This window comes from Thunnus thynnus, chromosome 5 (assembly GCF_963924715.1).
Source record: "Thunnus thynnus chromosome 5, fThuThy2.1, whole genome shotgun sequence".
NCBI classification, from domain to species: Eukaryota; Metazoa; Chordata; class Actinopteri; order Scombriformes; family Scombridae; genus Thunnus; species Thunnus thynnus.
This window is the reverse complement of record NC_089521.1, coordinates 8,399,455-8,423,222: the sequence shown is the minus strand read 5'-3', so window position 1 is coordinate 8,423,222 and position 23,768 is coordinate 8,399,455. Positions and strand designations below refer to the sequence as shown.

At 39.2% G+C, this 23,768-nt stretch overlaps 2 protein-coding genes and 1 pseudogene across 2 annotated transcripts; 1 reads left to right on the top strand and 2 right to left on the bottom strand.

The window, feature by feature from the left end:
• Positions 1-26: 26 nt before the first annotated feature.
• Positions 27-8,124, bottom strand: zgc:56622 (uncharacterized protein LOC326033 homolog). Its single transcript, XM_067589019.1, has 10 exons — positions 7,807-8,124; positions 5,146-5,322; positions 4,768-4,884; positions 3,917-3,994; positions 3,556-3,672; positions 2,815-2,927; positions 1,820-1,907; positions 1,656-1,739; positions 414-496; positions 27-335 (listed from the first exon to the last, which is right to left on the bottom strand). Exons 1-10 carry the CDS (start codon positions 7,894-7,896, stop codon positions 302-304), a joined length of 981 nt encoding a protein of 326 aa, XP_067445120.1. The 5' UTR covers positions 7,897-8,124; the 3' UTR covers positions 27-301.
• Positions 8,125-9,695: 1,571 nt separating this feature from the next.
• On the top strand, positions 9,696-11,163 carry LOC137183762 (uncharacterized; annotated as a pseudogene).
• Positions 11,164-11,586: 423 nt separating this feature from the next.
• Positions 11,587-23,279, bottom strand: tat (tyrosine aminotransferase). Its single transcript, XM_067589017.1, has 12 exons — positions 23,171-23,279; positions 21,532-21,836; positions 20,954-21,058; positions 20,782-20,849; positions 20,397-20,555; positions 18,280-18,418; positions 18,098-18,150; positions 13,612-13,764; positions 13,370-13,498; positions 13,041-13,124; positions 12,662-12,760; positions 11,587-12,525 (listed from the first exon to the last, which is right to left on the bottom strand). The coding sequence occupies exons 1-12, from the start codon at positions 23,173-23,175 to the stop codon at positions 12,385-12,387; spliced, it is 1,440 nt and encodes a 479-aa protein (XP_067445118.1). The 5' UTR covers positions 23,176-23,279; the 3' UTR covers positions 11,587-12,384.
• Positions 23,280-23,768: the final 489 nt, after the last annotated feature.

Genomic DNA, 23,768 nt, shown 5'->3' with positions numbered 1-23,768 from the left:
GTGAAATTGCATTTAAACAAAATGAATCCAGTGATTGTATAATTTTATTCTATTTTATTTTTTTATTGTATTAAAGTTTTATTCCATCACAAGAGAACATTAGAAAATGTAGAAATTACGGTGAAATATAAAAGAGCTTATCGATGCTCTGGTATTATTTGGCCACATTCATCACATTGACATTGGGAAACTGAACCATCTTCAGATTTGTCTTCACTTTCACAGTTTATCATTATTTGGTAAACAAGTCATCGATTAATTACATTACATGCTGTCTTTAGTCTCCGCTCTCCAGGCAGCATCATACAAAGGGGTAGTAGGGATGAGACTTGAGGCTGAGAAGCAGAACAAACAGCAATTAGAAAAAGGCACTTTGCTGAAGTTACGGCTACTATGTCTGTGTGTTGACTTACTCTTCGATTAGGCAGCCCCTCCACCCCCGGTCCAATCCTCTCAGTGCTCTCATGTCCTCTTCAGTCAGACTAAAGTCAAAGATCTACACATAATAACAAAAGCATGGGCAGATTTTGACAAGAGGGTTTCCTACTGACACTTGAATATTTCAAACAGTAGAAATATTATACAGTAGTGTTTTACTCCTGCAGTACAACTGTGAAACCAACCTTTTCAAGGAGAAATGCATCATGTTTGGTTGGGAAAATTGTCCGTTTGGTCAACTTAACTATTAAGAGGCAAAATCTGCCCTCAGTAGTTCGTTAATGCACCATGCTAACATTTAAAGTGGAAACAGAAAACTTTTCAATGTCCCAATTCCAGGGTTATTATAAGTACCTCAGGTGAGTCACCCCATAATAGTCTGCTGCACGATGATTCTTGCTCTACTTCTTGTCTCATATTTTATGTAAACCTTCATCAAACTACTAAATAAAACTGCCTCACCGAACCACATCACACAAGATAACTTGCTTGATTATACATTCTCTACTTTATGAAACAATACTTGCAGTTTCCTGTATGCTTAAGTGTTGCCTCAGACCAGTGGAGCCAATGATTTATCTGACAGTCATCCAACTTAAAGGACAGGTTCACAAGTTTTTCAAGTGCGCCTTAAAACAACAGTCAAATTATTATTATGTTTATTTGTAGTTTATTTGATAGGACAGATACAATGTACATGGACAAACTGAAGACAGCTATGCAATGTAAGTATCATAGTGTTTATAGCAGATGCTAATTTGCAAGTTTGCAATTTGCAGTGATATTAAAACAGTGAGGTAAAAAGAGGGTAAAGTGAGTTCATCAAGTTACAATAAAATACACATGTAGTAGCAACATAGCTACAGAATACTAGACATGTACAGGTCTGTTGCTGAATTCTTCACTCAGGAATTCACTCAGGAACTACCCCCCCCGAAGATCTGAGACCTGCTGTAATCAGTAACAGCTTTTAAATCATTTCTTAAAGTCTAGGCCTTTTATGAATGTCACCCCTATGTTTTACTTTTTATTTCTAATATATTTCATCTGTTTTGTTTGTTTATTTCACTCGTTTTATCACTTATTTTATTAGTGTGTCTTTGTTTTATTTCACTTGTACTGAGTTGTTATACCTTAATCAAAGAAAAGTAGGAGTCAGCAGAGAGCCAGAGAGCGAGGAGATAAAGAATAGAGAGGGGTAAGAGTTTCTACAGTACCTTTGTGTTTTCAAGGATGTGATGAGGCTTGTCACTCTTGGGGATGACGACAATACCCTGCTGCACATGGTACCTCAGCAATACCTGGGAAAATAACACTCTTACCAACAAAGGAATACACACATGCACATACACATATACAGTACACACACACTTGTGCTGACCTGTGCAGGGCTACGTCTGTGCTTCCCGGCTATTTCTGCTATGACTGGGTCCTCCAGGAGCTTATGTGGATCAGTGTCTCCAATGAGCCTAAGACAGGCAACATAGAAGTTTGAAGAACCAATAAATAAATAAATAAATAAAAACAACAACCAAAAAGGGAACAAAGCCAACACTCCTCAAGCTTGTAACAACTAAAGCATAAAAATGAAGTGAGGTGTTGTAAGATCTGCTGGCCCCCTAACCTCACAAAACCAGACTAAATCAATAAGAAAGTTGTCTTTGGAACTTAAAAAGTTAAACCTGCAGAACTGACCCATAAGGAGTTTGAGGTTTCTAAAGTTGAGTCAAAGCAGTTTCTCTGCAGAGCGAGAGGCAGGGAGGTTTTTATTGGGTGTGCACAATCACAATTTGGAAATGAAAGAACAGAGGGAAAACTGCAGCCTACACTAATGCTTATGTTTAACTGTTTCTCCTTACACTTTTGACTGGAGTAAAAAATAGAAATATGAACAATAACTGTGGAGTAATCAAACTTCTGAGAATGATCACATCTAAGATTATTATTTTGACTTTTGTTCTGTATTTTTCTGGTTTGTACTGGTTTCTTGATTATGTGGACTGTGGTGTTTGGTCTCAGGCCTCCCCTACATTGGCCTCTTTTGCTCCTCCTTTGCCCTGATTTCTAGCATCTGTCCCAGCTGGTATAAATGCCAGTCAGGTGACTGCTGTATTTTAATCTGAAGAAGGCAGTTTGCTGAAATGTTGACCTTCATTTGTTGAAATAAATGCATCAGGGTTATAAGTATGCTTTCCCATTCTTTTTTGATGCCTGTGAGCGAGCTAGATTAGGTGTGTGTTTCCCCTCAGTTTTTAATTGACACACCTAAGATTGTAACATCAGCAGGAGTATCCAGGTGCAGATACCTAAAATTTGATTCCTTTTGAATCACCAATCTGACTCAGTGGCGTGTATGAGTGATGCTGTGTGTCTTACAGCTGTGGGGGTCTTTCAGGTGAGCCAAAGGGGCTGAAGGCGGTCAGGGCGATGTTCTTGGATTTACAGAACTCTATTAGCTCTGTCTGTACCAGGTAGGGATGTAGCTCCACCTATAGATGATCAACACAAAGCAAAATGTGAACACATAAGGACGCTAATCTAAACATATTTTGGTACATTTCTGAACTTGGATGTAATGTCAGCTGCTGAGCAGGACCAGCATTTACTTCCACAATGTTCTTTCCAAAAGACAATAGAAATAAAAGCATAACCTGCGACTAGTGAGATGCTAGTTGCACCAATATATGACATAATGTTATTACATCACTTAATTACATTACATGAACATGTCATGCAGCAACATCACATGATGTTGCTGCACAATGCTACGTTCATGATACATGAATTCCCTTTTCCACAATAGGAGCTGTATGTAGTTCCTGGAACTACATTTCAGCCCTGCACAGAACTGATTCTAAATCCAACGCCCAAGTAGAGTGCCTCCACTGTTCCCCATTCTTACTTTCTATTGTATAACAAAGGCAAGAAAAAATCTTTTCAGTGTGAGCTCCATGGGACAACCCTTCTGAGGTCAGACCACTCACTCTTTTCTCGCACAATAAATAAAAGTAACAGGATAAGTAACAATGATATATGGTAATAAGAGTTTTGAATGAACAGACTGTTAGACTTTCTCCTGATAATGTCAATAAAGGAGCTATGGTAAATATGCAGAACCTGATTGACAGCAGGGGGGACCGTGCACAGAGCAAGAAGTCTCTCCAGCTGCAGGATGTTGAAGTTGGACACACCAATGCTCTTCACCTTCCCTGAGGCTTGCAGGGCTTCCATCCCCTGCAAACAGAACAGCAGTGAACACATCTTTACCATTCAGTTTAAAAGGCTTATTACATTCAACTGAGAAAATAATTTCCATTCCTTTTTGTCATTATTATTGCTGTGTTTGAACATTTTAATTTATAGTTGGGGCCTGCAGGTGGGACAGTTATGTCAGAACTATTCAGATCTTAAACTGAGGAAAAAGCAAGTAGACACACCCCAGTGCACATACAGACAGAGAGAGTAAATGTGTTCTTACCCTCCATACATCTACATAGTCTATGTCAGAGGTCAGTGTCTCCCCATCCTTCTCTGGGAAAAGCTCATCACCCATTTTCTAGGGAGACATTCAAAGGTAACAGTCAAACAAGTGCTTGTAGGCAAACATACAAATATATGTGACTTTACTGAATGTTTATAATAGCTCCCCCCTTTCAAGGATATTTTCGCAAATTTACAAGTAACATATAAGGGTTGCACTGAGAATCAACACTGCCACAGTTTTCTCTTAGCCTCTTTTAGCTCATTGTTCTGGTTCTCTGGCCTCCTCATAAACTTTATAAATATATGAAATGTTTTACAGCACATTTAATGTTTGGTTCAATATCACCAGTCTCATTGACCCAATTTCCAACAGCAGCAGGCAGCTGTTTTCAACAATTAATCTCCACATAAATCCAGATATTTTTCTATATATTTGTGTATATATTTATAAGAGCTGGTGCAGACCAAAACAAAGTTATACTGAACTTAACATTTTTAGGTGGTGAGAAACATGACTCCATGGGATGCCCATCAACGTGATACTCATTACATGACATTGTGATTAACCTACAGTGTGTTAGGTCTATTCTTTGAGTTTGTTTTGGCATCTTACTGCTCCCTAGTGATTCAAAAGCATGTTATGCAGTTTTAGTAAATTTATTCTGGACATTACATTAGTGGGCATTACAGCCCAAAAGCTTCATAGCAATTCCAGTCAAAGACTTACTAAGGAAGATTCCTACTTGCCTGGGCTAAGGACCTCTGACCCTGGGCATGGTAAAGGGGAAATTTCTAATAATATAATCTAAAATTCTGTCACAGAATTGTGGATGTGTTGTGTACAACCTTTAGGCCAACAGGGAAATGCACAAGGTAAAGATCCAGGTAGTCCAGCTGGAGGTCATTCAAGGACTTGTTCAGGCACACGGGGATGTCTTTTGGGGCATGAAAGGTACCCCACAGCTATGAAAGAAAAGGTGCAGGACAGAAGGGTTAACAGCAAAATAAAACAGTATTTTCTTTCTTCTTCATGAATCAAATTTTAAAAAATCCTATTCACTTTCAGGCATGGCATTGGAGTGACACATGTTTTTTTTCCTTGTATGTGGAATTAAATTCACATTTAAAAATGGGCTTAATGTATCCCTTGTAAAAACAAGATGTAATTCCCCTTCCTCAGGTTACACTCAACCTGCTCCAACACCTGTGGACTGTTACACTCACCTTACTGACAATGAACATGTCCTCTCGTCTGATGATGCCCTGCTGCATCTTTGAGCGCAGAGCTTTCCCAATGTCCACCTCGTTGCAGTAGCTGTAGGCGGTGTCTATGTGGCGGTAGCCGGCTGCAATGGCAGCCTCTACTGCACCCTGGATTGAGGTGCGGGGAAGGAGGGAGGACTGCAACAAGTACAACATTTTCAAATGGGCCTTTCAGTCACTTTCATATCTACCTCCATCTCCCCATTATTAGAACCATTAAGAGCTGCATTTTTCTTTGTGCTGTACCAAAACCTGCCTCCTGTTCTGTGTAAAATACTCCGGGGGATTTCTTTCCAGTCTGACCTGGAGGAGGCACACTATGCAAAATGCAGTGTGAAGATTAGCTAATGTGTCTGTTTCTGGTAATTATGGTAATATGGTAATTTTACAGCTACTGTAATGTCTCAAACCTACTGTAGTGTAGTTAAAAAAAGAGTTTGACATTTTGGGAAATACACTTATTTGCTTTCTTGCTGAGAGTTAGATGCAAAGATCGATAACACTCTCATATTTGTTTGTTTAAGATGATGTTACAGCCAGAGGATGATTAGTTTAGTTTAGCATAAAGACTGGAAACAGATTAGTCTTTATGCAACGCTAAGCTAACCAGCTGCAGGCTGTAGCTTCATATTTAAGGCATGAATTAGGAGTTGTATCAAACCTCTTATCTAACTATATATACCGTATATATACTCTATATTTATGTATTGTATTTTCCAAAATGTTGAACTGCTCCTAAAGATTTACCATTCAAAGTACAATAGAATAAGATGAGCTTTATTACCTGTACAACAAAATTGCTGCCACCATACAAAGGCAATCAAACACTACACAAAAAGGAACGGCGTGCATATCATCCAAAGACACAAACACCTAGAGCTCATTAATTAACCAGCTGCATCCTGTTTATTTTATATGTACAGAAACAGAAATGTAAAAATGACAAGTTGTGGTGTACAGGAAGTCACTGCATCTGGCTGCACCTAACTCCTGCTAAAACCACAATTCATTTTTGCATATCTGTTTGTGTCTGGGTTTAACAAATAAGATACAATATGCTATTAAGTGAGCATGAGAGGTGCTCATAGATGTATTTTTGACAATTGTACTGAGCCAGGCTAACTGTTTTCCCTGCTTCCAATTTTTATGTTAAAGGGCAGGTTCACAATTTTTCAAGTGTGTCTTAAAACAACAGTCAGGTGTCCATATGAACAGTGAAAGAGGTTTTTCCTCACTGTAATCATTCGTCCTGTTCATACTGGCTATTAAAAGATCACCTTCAAATGTGCTTTCAATGTAAGTGATGTGGGCCAAAATCCACAGTGTGTCCACACAGTCATTTTGTGCAAAAATGCATTTAGAAGTTCATGTGAAACTTATATGAGGCTTCAGCAGTCTGAGTTAATCATAAACGTAAAAGACTAACGTTGAAAGATATCTACTTCAGTGTTTCCCCTATAATTGTACAGGCCTGGCGAGCCACCAGGCCAACAAGAACCCCCGCCAGGTCAAAAAAATATTTTTTCAATGCCAATAATAACGCCAAATATCCATTAATTCGGAAATCAATAGCATTTGGGAGCCTCTGTGCAGCGCTGTTCCAAAATGTGACTTAACCTCTGTGACGTTGCCTAGGAAACTCTTGGTAGTATAGCTCCTTTTAAGGAATAGGGCAATGTGTATTTTGTGCATGTGGCATGTGAGAGGTTATGTGAGAGAGCCAGCAGCAGGAAAGTAACGGTGAATGGTGAATGCAGCATGTCAAGAACAAGAAAAGTCACATCTGTTGTTTCCCCAACTGCTGGAAAATGAAGGGGGTTCACCCTAAAGTTAGCAACAATGGGTTAACGTAACCTGCAGACGCTAAACAGAGAAATAGAAAACAGAAATGTGTGGGTGCTGAGTCTCCCGAGTTTTATTCTGCACAACCCCCACCAGGCCAAGGCAGTCAACCTAGGGGAAACACTGTACTTGATTTGATTCATTCGGATGGCTGAAGCTTCATATTAGCTTCAAATAAAATTTTAAATATATTTTTGCACAGGAGGAGGACTGTGGATTTTTTCTCCCCCATCACTTACATTGTAAGTGCATTATGAAGGGATCTTCTAATGGTCAGTATGAACAGGAGGAATGATTACAGCAAGAAAAACCTATTTCAATGTTAATTGGGTTCCTGACTATTGTTTTAAGAAAGACAAAAATTGTGTATCTATCCTTCATGCTAAGCCAATCAAGTCCTTGTTCTAGCTCCATAGTTAATGCACATACATGAGAGTGGCAGACATTTTCTCATCTAATTCTCGGCAACAGAAAAAAAGGCTGTCAAGCTATTCCTTTAAGGCGGGACCTGTATGCAGCCTGAATGGAAGTACTGCCTGAAAACTTCCTGGCAATTTGACTTGCAGGAAGAAGAATAATATACCAATCAGAATCCAGTATTTTACATAGCCTCCCTCCATTCAGTAAATCCCCTTTTACTTAAAATGCATGTACAGTATTTGCCAAGAATCATTAAGAACATTTCTCTTAAACAGTATGAAAGAAAACAAATAGATAACAACTGAATAATATGGGTTCTGTACAGTAAAAAGTAGATAAAGGAATGAGTGTTGAGGCTACCTTCCATGTCCCCAGACCCAAAACTGGCATTCGTGTGCCATCATTCAGCTCTATGGTCCTGGCCACCTGTGTGTCCTCCATGCAGTACATTTAACCACGACAGGAGAAAAAACAACTTGCACACTGTCAGAGCTCTTCCTCTTTTTCCCCCTTGAACTGCAACTGCTGAGTCAACGTCCTTCCTTTTTCTTTGCTGACTTTACTTCTCTAACTCATGAGTTTCTTTCCTTCTCTCTCTTCTTTTTCTTCCCGTTTTGCTGTTTTCTCTCTCCTCTCTCTGCCTTATCTGTCTGGTGGTTAATAATTGGACAAAGCACAAAGTACTTCACCACCATCAAGTATTTATGTGTATACTTAGTAAGTGAGGAGGAGCATGTTGCAAAGGTCACTCTTCTCATAAGGGTAGCACTGCACACACACACACACACACACACACACACACACACACACACACACAGTTCACCTCAGAGTACATTACATTGACTTACATTAATTTCCTGGAGACTTATCCTAACCTTAACCATAACCACCACATGCCTAACCCTAACCCTTACGCTAACCTTAACATAACTCTAAATTAACCTTAACTTAAAACCAAGTCTTCACCCTAAAATTAATGATTTACGTTAAGGGGACTTGCTTTTTGTCCCCATAAGGAAGACAAGTCCCCACAATGTGAGGAATACCACACACACACACACACACACACACAGGCAGGGTCACATTGTGAGAGAAAAAGGCTGTGTTGAAATATGCTGTGATATTTCCAGTTCAACATTAGATGGTGATGTTGCATCACTGTACTGTGTAGCTACATTACAAATGCTGTATATTTAAAAGAGTGGAACATTTTCTGAACTACAATCAAATGATAATTTATCAATGATTAAAATCTTCCAATCTTTAATATATAAATAAATACTGAGAAATTATTACAATTCTGAATCAAAAACTTCACAAGCATATTTCATCCAACAAAAGCACAAATCAAATAAAGCCTCTTTGCGGAAGCTGTGGGTCTATATTTCACAGCAACTGCCAATATCTGTATTTCAGTAGCTATTTTACACAGATATTTATCAGTTGATCAATGTGGTCATTTGGTATTTGTAATTCTGATCAGTCTTTCTCAGTATAACTCTACCTGGCTAGTTTATTATAGCCTTTTAAGGACTGCTGGGTTCTTATCCAGGTTTGTCTTTGCTGGCTGATGACAGTTCAGCTCTGCGTTTACATGGACACAAGTATCCTGGTTATTATCAGGTTTTTGTAGTATCCTGGTTTTGTGCATGTAAAATCCCAGATATGAGCAACCTGGATATGCTACCTGGAGTACTCCAGTAGAAACCACAATACTGTTGCATGTAAACACCTGATCTAGGTTTCCGAACAAAGTGGCTGAGATGATTAAAAATCAAGATACAACTGCAAACAGTTGATCAGAAAACCTGGATACTGTTAGAATGGTGTAAACAGGGCTATGAATAACCAGGTTTCTCATGTTCCATGTAAACACTATATCCAGAATATGATCAAAACCAGGATAAAAGTCACTGTGATTTATGAAACTCAAATAAATTTATTTGTATTTATTAAACTTAGATGGGGGTTGTTGAGTAAGTCTTGAGAGTATATTCATAATATTTTACTGTGCAGCACAAATATGAATAAAAATGTTAACTCTCACAATAGTTGCTGCTTTTGTTTTGAAAAAAAAAACAAAACAGAAAACAAAACATAGTTTGCTTTTGGTTTTCTTGCAATGGGAACATTCAAGGCTGGATTACCAACTGGTTACGCACGCCACACCCCGAGGCCCGAGAGCCTCATATTCATTGTGTGTCAGTTGGTTTCATTAAATATGAGAATATTCACTATTAAATCTCATCATGAAGGGAAATAATAAGGGCCTAAAGGTGGGCCCTGCATTATTGCTGTCAAGATATTTCATTCTGAACCACAAATCTCAACCTCATGGTGGTGCCAGAGGAGAAGTCCCAGGAATCACCAGTCATTATAATCATTGACAGGTTCAGTGTTGCGGGTTCAACCCAACCATCATAGAAAAGCCAGTAAAAAGCCTCAGCAAGGTGTTTGACAGCTCTTTGAGGGATGCTGCATCCATCCAAGCTGTCTGCACAGAGTTTAATGGCTGGCTGAAATATGTGGACCAGTCCGGACTACCAGGGAAATTTAAAGCATGGCTCTACCAGCATGGTATACTTCCCAGAATCTTGTGGCCATTCCTGGTGTATGAAGTGCCAATATCGACAGTGGAGACATTGGAGAGGAAGGTTAGCAGTCACCTCAGAAGATTGCTGGGGCTACCAAGGAGCCTCAACAGCACCACACTCAACGGGCACAGCAACAAGCTGCAACTGCCCATCAGATACTTGGAAGAGGAATTCAAGGTGACAAGGGCCAGGGAGGTGTTGCTGTACCATGAGTTGAGAGATCCAAAGATGGCCAAAGTTGGAAATCAGGTGAGGACTGGGAAGAAGTGGAGAGCCAAGGCTGTTCTGCAGGCAGAGTTGCGACTCCATCACAAAAGGCTGGTGGGAGTGGTGACTCAAGGCAGAGCTGGATTGGGATCTTTTCCAGACTCCCACATTGATATCACCAAAGGGAAGGAGATGCAACACCTAGTCCAGGAGGAGGTGAGAGCAGTGGTGGAGGAGGAAAGGACCTGCAGAATGGTGACGATGAGCCAACAGGGAGCACGAACCATATGGGACAACGCCATGAAGCAGAGAGTGACCTGGGCCAAGATGTGGAAGGCTGAGCCCAACTGGATCAAGTTCCTTGTCCAGGTGGTCTATGATGTGTTTCCCAGCCCGTCAAGCCTACACATATGGGGCAAGACGGAGACACCGGCCTGCCCACTCTGCTCAAAGCGTGGAACCCTCAAGCACATCCTAAGCTGATGAACCAAGGCACTGGGAGAGGGGCGGTACAGATGGAGGCAATGACCAGGTCTTGAAGACCATTGCAGAATCCATCAGGGCTGTAGTTGAGTGAGCCAAGAAGACCTGCCCCTCAAAACAAGCCATCGCCTTAACCAGAGCCGTGGAGCAGCCAGGACCTTCTGTAAGAACAACCGTAGGGATACTGGCCTCTGCAAGGGACTGGAGAGGTAACTCAAGTTCCCACAGCACATTGCGACCACCACCTTAAGACCTGACGTAGTTCTGGTGTCCAATTCCAGAAGTATCAGTAGATATATTTGCACAACAAAACTCATGTGTGCAGTCATACAGAAGTTACATAAGAATCAAATACCTTGTAGAAAATAGAGGATAAAAACCGAGGATCTAAGGACAGAGGGTGTCATGTTGTACAGATTGTAAAGCCATCTGAGGACAATTAGTGATTTTGGGCTATATTAAAATTAAGTTAATACAACAAATTTAAAATGGGCATTATAGATTTTAAAGTACAAAGGAACATTTAGTCCCATTTTAGAAAATAAGACATTTTCTTGTAAATGTCTCATTGTCGGTTGGAGGTTCAGTTAGGCCGAGACTGATCACTTCCTTTGCACAGAGCAAATTCAGACTTTAAACATACATTTTCATGGCTTTGTTGCATGTTTTGTATGCAGTACCCTTTGTTCTGTAAGTAAATTTGATGAGTTAAAATGTACAATAAGCTATTTGTCCTGAAGAGACAAATCCTCTCAAGTTTGCATAACAACAGATAATTCACATTTCTCTTGTAAAATCAAATGTATGTGTATCTAAAAATGTAATAATCTTTTCTAACATTAATCAACACCAGTCGTCTCAACAAACATGTTTTTATTAGGTAACTAGTAACAAAACTACTAAATAAAAATTTGTGCATGTAAAAATATATTTATACTGTATATATATATATGTGTGTGTGTGTGTGTGTGAGTGTGTGTGTGTGTGTGTGTGTGTATGTATGTATGTGTTCAGTGTGATTCAATATGATACACAATTAACACACAAACAATATACAGAGAAGACTTTGATAAAGAGCATGCCCATGTAGTGACACTGCATTTAGAGGCGTTTTCTAGCACAAGCAAAGTATACAGAGGATAATCAATACATAACATTTATAAAAATGGATATTCCAATATATACTCACTTCCCCTGATTGTGGATCACAATGCACATAACAGGCATAAAGTATCTCCTGTTTTATGATAAAATGCCATGTGTGTACACTATGCACTCTCTATGATCCTGCAGTTGATAAGAGGTTACATTACATAGCCATAAAAAGCGTCACACAAATTATATAAATATACAAAAACAAGTAGAGGTTAATATAAGTTGCCTGTATAAAATATAAATATTAGGTCTGCTCATTTCATATGGTTTACATCAAAAATTACACCATCAACGGACCTTCAGATATGTTGCTAACAAGCTTTGTTGCCACAGTGATGACAATATTAACACAGTTTCGCCGTCAGATTTGTACGTCTCTTATGTCAAATCTTGCTGGAATAAAATTTCAAAGCAGATTCCAGCTCAGTATGTGTGACTAAGGGACAGTTCTTTGGTCTCCACAGTGCCCACTCCATCAGACTGGTTCAGCTCTGCTGCATCACTGGTCCAGATCATTGCTGTCACGGCTGCGGGGCCGATAGTGGCGTTGGCAGAACTCCCTGATCCGACCACAAGCCTCCACCATCATCTCCTCCGGCACCGTCACCACAATGCGGAAGTAGTTGGGATACTCAAATGCCTGGTGAGGAGAGAACATGGACACTCTTAGATTATATTAAACTGATAGCCCAAATGTTAATTGAATGTCAATGTGAAATTTTAAGTGTTTTTGGACAGATAGACAAATGATTAAGATGATAGGGATGACGTCTTACCGTGGCAGGCAGACAGAAGACAGACTGCTCGGTCACCAGCCGTTCAGTAAAGTCAACATCATTTTTAAAGTCTGGGAAGTGATCCATGTCAATTCCCACCTAGACAAATGTGCAAACACATAATTTTTCTTGTAAAAAAGTGAAATTCATGATCAAACCTCCATTAAAAAAGTAAAATAGAATGATACAGAGGATGTTTATATATTCTAATGTACAGAGAAATTAAAAATTAATTAACTGATGTAATTCAGTCTGGCTTTATGACATGAGGATACATTGCACATTTTTATATCATATTTCCACAGACTGTGCTTTGGCTTCAACATTAAATGACATAATATGCTTAACATATATGCCCAAAACACACACACTTACTGACCATGAGGTACATGGCTCCTGAAGGCATGATGGGGTTCAGGCCGGGGATGGTGGACAGTTCATTGAAACAAATCTCTGAGTTGGACTGAGGCAGAAGAAAATAAACCATTCAATGACATTGTGATATTTTTTACTCAATCTTTCTAATATAATGAGAATTTGGTATCTACAATACTATGAACACCGTATTAAGACGGGCTAATATGTCCAGGGCATTTTGACTGTATTTTGATCAAAGTGTGTATCCCAGTGGTATATAGAGATGGATAAAATATATTGTATGTAGAAAGATGACACTGATGAATCATCTTTTATCAACTTGATGTTTACCTTGAGAAAGCTGATGGTGTTGTTGTAGAAGCTTTGAGGTGTGTTGTTGAGGATGCTCTCCAGTGCACCCTGCACGATGCTGCAGGCTCCCAGAATACGTTGGCTCAGTTTCACCAGACCCTGTCGAATCTGCAGAGGAGAATCACTGCATGTGTGAATTATATAAATGTGTAACCATCATTTGCTGGAGTCTCCCCACTCTCTCTATATTGGATACATAGTGGATGCAAAGAATGACGCACCTCAGATCCAAATATGTCATTCCTGTCATGGATAAGGATCCATCCCATCCTCCAGCCAGGAACCAGCCAGCGTTTAGCCAAGCCACCGCAGGAAAGGATAGGAACGTCACTGCTGAGAGATGCCATGGAAGGACAACTGCAACCCTGGAAAACCTGAGGACAGGAGCAAGGACCAAAATGAAATATGTTAAGATGGCAAAATTATCCATAGGCATGGGTCACTATTATGTTCCATGACAGCGGGCTTGATCGCAACTTTAGGCTGTCTTCAAATGGAACTTTTATTCAAATGGAGGCTATATTTCCTACATGGAAAGTCAAATACATGATATGCTTGGTATGAAAATGGATTAAGTCATGAAAATACTGTTGTGATGCTGACAGTGTACCACTTGGGGCAGCGTAAAAAGCTACAAACACAATAATGTCAATAATGTGTTTGTGTCCAACTGGTGAATGTAAGTATAATATTCACCCTATTTTCAACTTTGTTTTGATCTACTACTGAGAAAATATCTCTTTAGCTGCTAAATGCTCCGATATGTTCACCAGCTAGTTGCCAACTTTGTCTGCTGTTTGGTGCTGAGCAGGAAGTGTACAGCTGCCAACTGAGGCTGGAAACTTAGTACATGAGAGCAGTGAAAGGGAACCAAAACAGTTAGCAGGCCATAAAAACCAAAACATTGAGCTGAAAGATACTAAAACACTCCATAAAGCTGAGGGGAACTGCGGATTTGGCACTATCATATGACTCATTGTTAATATAGAACTTTGATTAGTGCAGCTTTAAAACTACAGATGCCTTGACCTCTGCTCAAACAAAGGGACCCATCATTTATTTTTCATAATTTATGACACAAATATTGAATCTGTTTTACATACAACAACATGTGCATCTGTAAAAGCTTTGAAAACAATGATTTTAGAACTATAGAAGAATACAAACTTAAATTTAATGTGGGGGTGAGGGAGAAAGAATAAGAGACAAAGTAAAAGAGGACAGAGAGAGAGTGATACAGTCAGCACGGTTTGAGGTCCACCCACTGAAAGCTGGTTCTCATTAAAGCCATACAGTATATTTGACACTGGAGCGGGGAACTGCCCCGCATCCTATTGGCCAGGCTGCTATGAAGGATATAACAGCAATGAACATCTGAAATATGCCTGCATAATAAAGTAGTTTTTGGGTTATGACTGTCACTCCACTTCCCCCTTTCTGAAATCAAGTATGTCTTAAGATTACATGAAAGTACAAAGAGATTCAGTCCGGTGTACAAAGAAAATTTGGATGTAAATGAAAATGGAGCAAACATGGAGCGATCTAAACCAACTATTTCAATACAAATGTATCAATTAGAAGTGTGTAAAAAACAATATTCTGCATATTTATAACACATCTGCACAGAGATGATCTCAACTGTGCTGACATGTGTTGTAAAAACGTTATTTACTGCCAGGGGTCTTATGGAGTAGAGGGACAGGGGGATTATTCCCCACTGACTGAGACTTGCTGGGCTGGTGCAGTTCACAGACACCCTGGCCCCTTAGCCCTGAAACACTCAGTCATTAAAAAGGCCTCACTGCCACACCCCCTACCCAGGTCTCCACCCACCACACACCCCCCATTCGTTCTCGATTTCTGTAGCGCCAAAACCCAACATCTGCGCTAATTGCAAACACATGCAGCCAAAAAAGTGCAGAGTCATTCTGGTCTGCTAGTGATGAATGTGAAATGGTCAGATGGTGGTGGGGGTTTGTGGATGCACCCAACAACCCTGACTCTAAATTTTTCCAGCTCCTGCAACACAACTAAAAAGTGCAATTGCAAGTCATCACAATTCATTCTTCTTAGTACAAGTGATGGAAAGGCTGGTTTTGGGGGGGTTTTGTAGCTGAGACAGAATGTTTTGTTTCCTGGTATCATACTGTACTCTCTACAGCTACTTCTGTGACCTTTCTATTATCTTCACTGTTCAGGCAGAGATATTGGGTGAGAGAGAAGATGTTTTGGCAATTCTTGATGTCATTAAGCTTATTGAAAGATCTTCCTGACAAGAAAAGAGGAGGAGGAGAACATTCGCTGTCCCTAAAGAAATCAATGACACTTATTGTAACGTGAAACATGCAGCTTTGCAACAGTGATCTGTTACAACCAACAGTTTCAGTAGACATATATTAAACTTTGATTGCAGAGTTAATAGTGGAGTCTGTAGTAAAAGGCTACGTTCACTTTGTTACAGGACATTTCCCAAGACTGTATGACATTACAGAAATAACCATTTCCTACTATTTTAATAATCATTAGAGTCAAGAAAAATTGTCCAAATTCTCTGATTCAAATTACTCAAATGTGAATATTTTCTGGTTTCTTTATTCTTCTGTGACAGTAAACTGAATATCTTTGGGTTGTGGATTATTGCGGACAAAACAAGACATTTGAAGAGAAACAGTGATCAACGTTTTTCACCATTTTATGGACCAAACAACTGATCAATTAATCAAGAAAATAATCAACAGATTAGTCGATAATGAAAATAATTGTTAGTTCCCTAATCATTTCCTAATCTAATGTTGACATCATATCAGTACTTCCTGTCTGATTCTGAGAAGCTTGATAAATACAGCCCCTGAACAGCAATTAAGGCGGGAGGGAAGCCATGCTGTTCCAAAAGACTTTCCAAAAGAAGTTACCAGTATCATAACTGCTTATCAGGTGGTCGAACAGCCTCGAAAAACCCCTCACACTCCCCACACTTTTCCAATGTTGGAATTGGGGGTGCTGCATCCAACAATTTCTGTTTCTGAAAAGACTTACTTGCTTCTTAATGTAACTTCATGGTTAAACTTATAATCAAGGGAGGATGTGAGAAAATGTTTTAGTTCTAATATTGAACTGTATTGTACTCTCTTCAGCTACTTTTATAACCTTTCTGTCATCTTTACTCTACAACTACAGTACAATATCTTTTCTACACACAGCAGATTATCATTCTAGCTCTACAAGCGCCTGCCTTCATAAACCTCAAGATCTGATGAATGAACAGACCAGACCTCTATTTGTTCATTTGAATATCACACTATCAATAATATCCTCAAAGGTACCAAGATTACTGCTATAATCTACATGACAGTGACAGCTGAATAAAGACCAAAACTGAAGTAGGTCAGGTGATATTCAATTCATCAAAGGCTGATAAATGTTTCTGGACATCACCAATGATTTGTATTTATCACCTTATCAGAAAGGTACCTAAGTGGAAAAATACTGCACTAGACAGATTGACTCTTACCTTATGTCCACTGTTTTATTGATCTGGCAAACAACATTCAGCCTGCCTGTGAGTGTGTGTGTGTGTTCATTCCTGTCTGTGTGTACTAGAGGCCATGTGTGTTCATATGCATGACCTTCAACTTAAGTTTGACCTGTACAGACTTTTCAAGGCTGACAATGATGGACTGAATGTGCTGACAATGTTGTTTTCTGATAGTCAACATTTAAATTTGGCCATTTTCATACTTATAGGGTTGCCTCACCCACTATGTGTCTCTGAGATTTCTGTCTTCACCTCCAATACAATGGAGCTATGGTGTTCATAGCATTGAAGAATTACATTAAAAAAAAAAAAAAAAAATCCGCAACATCTCTCGCCAGAGACAGTGTCTATGTTACGCTGTGTTCTGTGGCTAATCCACAGAATACAGTTCTGGAGAAAAGGGCTTACAGGGAGCCCTGTGAATTATACAGAGTAAAGATTTATTCATAGTGCAGGCAAAGCCCATTTCAGAGGCAGTGCAATTGCAAAAAAAGTTTATAGAAAGTTGGGAGTGAGCACAAACGACGTGAATTTGCTTTAGGTGGCTTGAATTGAGATATCATGAGAATAAAAGTCATGGACAAACAGAGTGTAGAGTGTGCCAAAATGCTTTTACAGGTGCTGGATCAAAAAACTAACTCAAGGCAAAATATCTGTACTCTGTACTGATAGCTCCCGGCAAATGTAACTTAATAGAGCAATGTTTCCATCTAACATAGATTCTTATCAGGCATTGTCAAATAAAAAAGGTTCATTCAACCTGGACCAACTGGCCCTTTAAATGCTTTCTGTGAGCAGGACAACACCTCTGAATTAGCATTTGGACTATCACATGACTCCAAAACGCCACTGTAATAAATCACACTCCATCATATTAGAACTGGATGGCACTGCTTGCCCTTGCTGACCCGTTGCTGCCCGTTTACCCAGCTGTACCCGCCTTACTGGTGGCTGCTTCCAGGCCTCATTCACAGCACGTTTCCCCTAATCCCCCCTGTGCTGATGTGGGGTTGTCCACCCACCATCCAGAGCCAACTGAAACGCAACCTCTGCTGTCACATTGGTGAAAAATGTGCCTCGCTGGTGTTACATGAGGCCCTGTAGAAACCAGCCAAGCCCACCTGCCAACCTGTCCTGAGATGTGACTTGTGTTGGTGTGTAGTTGTACTCACCATGTCGCTGTAGATTTCATCAGCCAGGATAGGAACACAGTGTCTGGAGGCAACTACGAAAAAAGAATGAACTTATTTAATTGTTTTGACTAAGATTGGATGGATCGTGTCTGACTTAATTTCAAATAAAAACTTTGGGGGAATTTTCTTTCCTGCCAAACAAGAGACAGAATACTGCTAACCTTTGAGGATCTTCTGTAGGTGTTCCTTGGTGAAGACGGAGCCACATGGGTTGGAGGGATTGGTAATAATCAGACAGGAAGTCCTCTCATCAATCAGGCTCTCCATGTGTTGCAGGTCAATCTCCCAGGACTTCTCTGGCTGCGGATCAAAGATGCATGTCAGGATGAGAGCAGAAACTTTATAATGTGTGATAATACACTAGTATCCTGGTGGTGTTCAGGGACAGTTAAGAAGCCTCTACCTTTGCAAAAATGAGATACAACCTGCTACAGAGATGTTAAGTTGCTGTAATGTTAGAGGTTGTACCAGGAAGTAACAACAGCCAGTATAAGGCTGTTAGCTGTTAAATATCCATTGCAACTGCCACAGACCAACACCCTAAACCTGTCATCTAGCCTGTCATCAAGATGATATGAGCTAATGTGCAACAACATTGAAATTGTTATCACTTCCATCCCACAATTTCAACACTTTGGGAAATACATTTCTTTCTGAGAGTTATTTCTCATTCATGTCATTTAGGATAGATGGGAAAGATTTCCATGTTTATGACCTACGAGTGTTCACGTCATCAGACAACTCAAGACAGTTGGAGGGAGTTAGGGTTAACATAATGTGCATTAACAACATAACACTATATCTATTAAATTTGGGTTTAATCACCATGAATGATAGACTGGCTGATGTGAAGCGTCTCTCTTAGCCAAATTTCTGGATATATATCGGTGCTTTCAGAAAAGTATGAGCTCCAGGTCGTAATTACGATTTTGAAGTTGGTGTGAACTCTATTTACAAGTTGGAATCTCATAATTACAACAACTATGATATGACATGAACATGGTATGAGAAGATCAAAGCACTTGTATGTTTGTCTGTTAAATATGAAGCTAGTTTAGCTGAGCTAGCTGTTTCCCTCTGTTTCCAGTCTTTGTGCTAAGCTAAGTTAAACATCACCTGCCTCCAGCTTCATGTTTACCAGACAGACATGAAAGTCTTATCAATTGTCTCATCTAACGCTCGACCACACATTGAATCAGTGCAATTTCCAAAACTATTCCTTGAACATATTCTGTCCATGTCTTTATGTATAATCATCTAGTTCCTTTTCTGCCATTCACCAACAGCAAGACGCCTGCATCCTCCTCCCATCTGTGGCCTGATTCATACCATGATGCATGTGTAGGATGGTTTACTACACAGCTGTGTCATTCCATTGGCCTGTAGTCAATTAAATATGTAAAATATCTCTTTGTTTTGGAGAAAGACGAACTCTCTTCAAATAAAATTACTGCACCAACGACTGATTTACTAGTTTTTAACATGTTCGATGGTCAGTTAGTTGAGTTTCTATAAACTTGCATGTACAGTATGTGGGACTAACAGCTTGAGATCTGCTTCCAATCTGTACAGAAGTTGTAAAGCTCATCCTGAACCACTAACCCTCTGCAGCGTCAATCCTGTGGCTTTAATGACACTTTACTCTCATTTTATTCCAAGATAGAAAATCACAAGACACATGAGGAAAAGAGAAACCTGGAGGAAAAAAACTACTGAGAAAAGGATAAATCTAATGTAATGCATTAATACAACACATCAATACATTAATGCATGATCACATTTGCACAAAGACAGCTTTGGAGTTGCTGGAAGACATTGTTTCATTTGCGATGAAGCTAGGCTAACAGTTTCCTCCCTCATCCAGTCTTTGTATTAAGCTAGCTTTGCCAGTGAGACTTTTTGTCTTAAACCTGTTCTGGTTTTCTATCACTACACATGTTAAATAAATAATGTACTGACATATAACTAAGACAGCTTTTGAGATGTTTGAAACTTTAGAGTTATTTTTTGTGGGGTTTTTTCCCATGGTTCAAGTCTCTTTGCTAAGCTAGGCTAACCATGTCTTGTGTTACTGTACATGATAATAAAGTTATCTTTGTGCTGAACACAGAGATTCATTTGATAGTAATAGCAAAGAGATTATTTTCTAAACTCTTGAATTTGAAATAGATTGTATCCTGTAAAATGAAAGAGTGTTACAGTAAGTGTGTTTTTGACAAAAAGAGAAAAGAGAATAAATAGTATAGAGGGGGTAGAGACGGTGCCCCCTCCTACGTACCAGCAGGTTGTACAGTTTGACCTCGATGCCCATAGAAACAGCCAGAGTCTTATATAAGGAGAAACCTGGGCATGGGACCAGGATGTTGTCCCCTGGGTTGCACAGGACACTGATAGCCAGGTCAATGGCCTGACTGCAGCCACTGGTCAAAATCACATCCTGCAAGGGAGGGTGGGTACACCTTATTTTCAAGAGCATAATCACCAGAACCATACAAGGCCTATTTATTATTGCAAGTACTGTGTTTCATCATGCTCCTGAGTCATTTTCATTTGCTAACAATGTGGTTACAGTACACTTAAGGTACTTTAGAGGTAGAATAAGGTAGAGAATGTCAATGGGAAAGCATGAGTTAAAAAGTGTGCCAGCAAAGGTGAGTGAGCACCTCTGCCTCCAGTGGGGCCTCAGGGCAGCTGTAGAAGTTGGCCACTGCTTTTCTGCTCTTCAAATAACCTGCCAGTAGGTCAACAGAGATACATTAGTTAGACAAAGAAACAAACCACAAAGCCAACAGAGAGAGGTTCAGCTAGTTTGTCTGTCTGATTAGTGTGACTCACCAACAGAAGGAGCATAACCGTTGTATTTTTGGGAGTCTATGGCATCTTTCATGGCCTGAAGCACTGTATTATCTGTAGGCAGGTTTCCAAACACCGTGGGATCCCCTGAGGAGCATATGATAATGTGTGTGAATAAAGGGCACATAAATACGTAAGAAACCACATATTTCTAATATATTTCTGAAAGATAAAGAGTCAGTAGAATTGCTGTAAAACAAAAATAAATACATTAGTGGACGTCAGTGATTGGACAGGATACCAATGCACATGCATTTATAATGAGCAGTTGTATTAGCATTACTTAATGTCATTTATCGGTCTATTTTGTTTCCAATCTTAGAAACTAATTGGAAATCTAAGGATGTACTTATTTTTTATTGATTATAGTCACATATTATCATATTAATCTGAAAAGTACATCTGATTACTGTTGATTGTTTGTTGGTGTATTGATTAATCAATTAATAATTACAAATTGAAAATTTGCATGCTTGTAAGCAGCAAAGTGGCACCTCCAGGAGTTTTTAAATCACCAATTTAGTCATGTTACCACTGACAGCATGCTGAAACTTTCTCACCTATGGAAAGAGCGATCATGGGTTTATCCGGGTTCGGGGTGAGCTTCATCCCATCAACAATGGCCCTGATGGGATTGAGGGTGTTGTTGGCCATTTCTGAGGGCTTCACCTCCCATCTCTGCCTGCGGCTCTTGGCTTTGGCCGGATACAAACTGCCATTCACACTGACGTGATGGATGCCGTTCCCATGCACTCCCTTCCCATTGACTGCGCTCCCATTTAGGCTTCTGCCATTGACAGTGGTTTTGCCGTGGACTCCATTCCCATTCATCTGAACCAAGTAAGACTTGTTATCCATCCTGGAACTGATGAGGATGATGGACAATGAATGTTAGAGTATTAATATGAAGGGATTTTTCCAGTGGTGGAAAGTAACTGAGTACATTTACTCAAGTACTGTATGTAAGTATCATTTAGAAGTACTTTTAATTTTATGCAACTTTATACTTTTACTCCACTACATTTATCTCACAGATATAGTTACTTTACATGTTACATTTTTTTGCATGCAAACTATGTGATCATCTTATAAAGTATAATGAATTGTTACAGATTAAACTACCCAACAATGTGTAAAATACACAAATTAGCTCCACCTTGACCAGCTACAACTTGAACATGTTCCTTACATGACAATGCATCCATAATAATATTCCAATGATATGAGTACCTCTACTTCCAATACTGCTGTACCTTTATGTGACTAGAATTTTGAATGCTTTTACTTGTAACAGAGTATTTTTTTACAGTGAAATATTTGCTACTAAGATCTGAATTCTGCTTCCACCACTGGAAATTCTTTGGCAATGCTGATGGACAACTGCAATAAACTTGCCTCAAAGTTGTTGTTTTATTCATAAACCAAGAATAATCAGAACATGGTGAAGATTATAATCAAATAGCAAAAATTCTTATTAATAATTTTAAAATGCTTGTTCAGTCATTAAAATATGCTATTAATCAAAATTCTGCATGTTGACAGATTATTATCAAATTTACACATTAGGCTGATTTTCTTGCTTAGTTCTGCTGGATTCTTAACATTTTATTTATTATTTTCACATTTACTTTTAATATTTTTTTCCATCCCATCTATTGAGCTTTCTTAAACTGTGTCCTTACATGGTCCATCTTGGCCACCCAGTAATTTGATAATCCAAATCATAAAAGCACCCATTCAAGCATCAAGATCGCATTTTGCTCTAGCTTTTTGTTTGATTCTCTCCATTGAACCGACAGAGATTCACTGCAGTTGCACAAAACTGGGTGTTGAATAAAGACCATATTATTCATCAATAGTGAAATGATCAGCGTGCAAAACAAATAAATTTAAGAGAATCAACTTAAAATAAAAAATATATATCTTCCAAAATGTGGGCAAAATAGTTGAAATAAACCTACAGGAGCTCGTTCTGTATTATCACACACATCAAGAGGCTGCATGGTTGCAATAAATTTCTCATAATGTGTCTATTTGTGTATCACCTATAAAAGCGCTGTAAACCTGCAAACACTTTGAAAACATGCATTTAATTATCATGCAACTTCATTTATAGTTCTTTTTTTAATGATCAGAACATAAATTCATTGAAATTTAAAAAAAAAAAAAAAAAAAAACGTTCAAAAGAATTTGACTTACCTCATTATATAGGCTATTCAACACAAAGTTTCTCAAAAAGTAGCAGCGCAGGTTAATGACTCTCACTCTAAATGAATAGTGAGGGATGTTATAAGCCGGTTTTATAGCAAGATTCACGAAAATGGGTGTTGAACCCTGCCCATATTTCCATTGGTGGAGGCTGAGGGTTGTGCCATTACACCCCTCTTACATCACTAACCAGAACCATACCAGTTCAAACCCTTAACTACACCAATTATCCGCCGGTGGAGGGGCGGACGGGTTTCACGCACGCAGACAGGACACCTCTGTGGCGTCTGCAGGAATGCGTCATGCGTGTGTGCCTCAAAACACACAGGGCGCAAAGTGCAGGTGCTTTGAGGTGGCGGGTGGAGCAATGAAAACTACCTAAATATTCAACTAGTTAATGTATCTTTATGTATCTTTAAATTATTAGTAAGTACTATTATTATTTTTTTAATATCCTGCTTTTTAAATAATACAATTATTTGTATTTCCATTTTATTATAAAGTTTCATTCTTCCTATTCGGAAAAAAAGAAAAGTATACATGCCCCACTTGAGCAGACATCCTGTATATGCAGTGGTTTAGTGTAAAT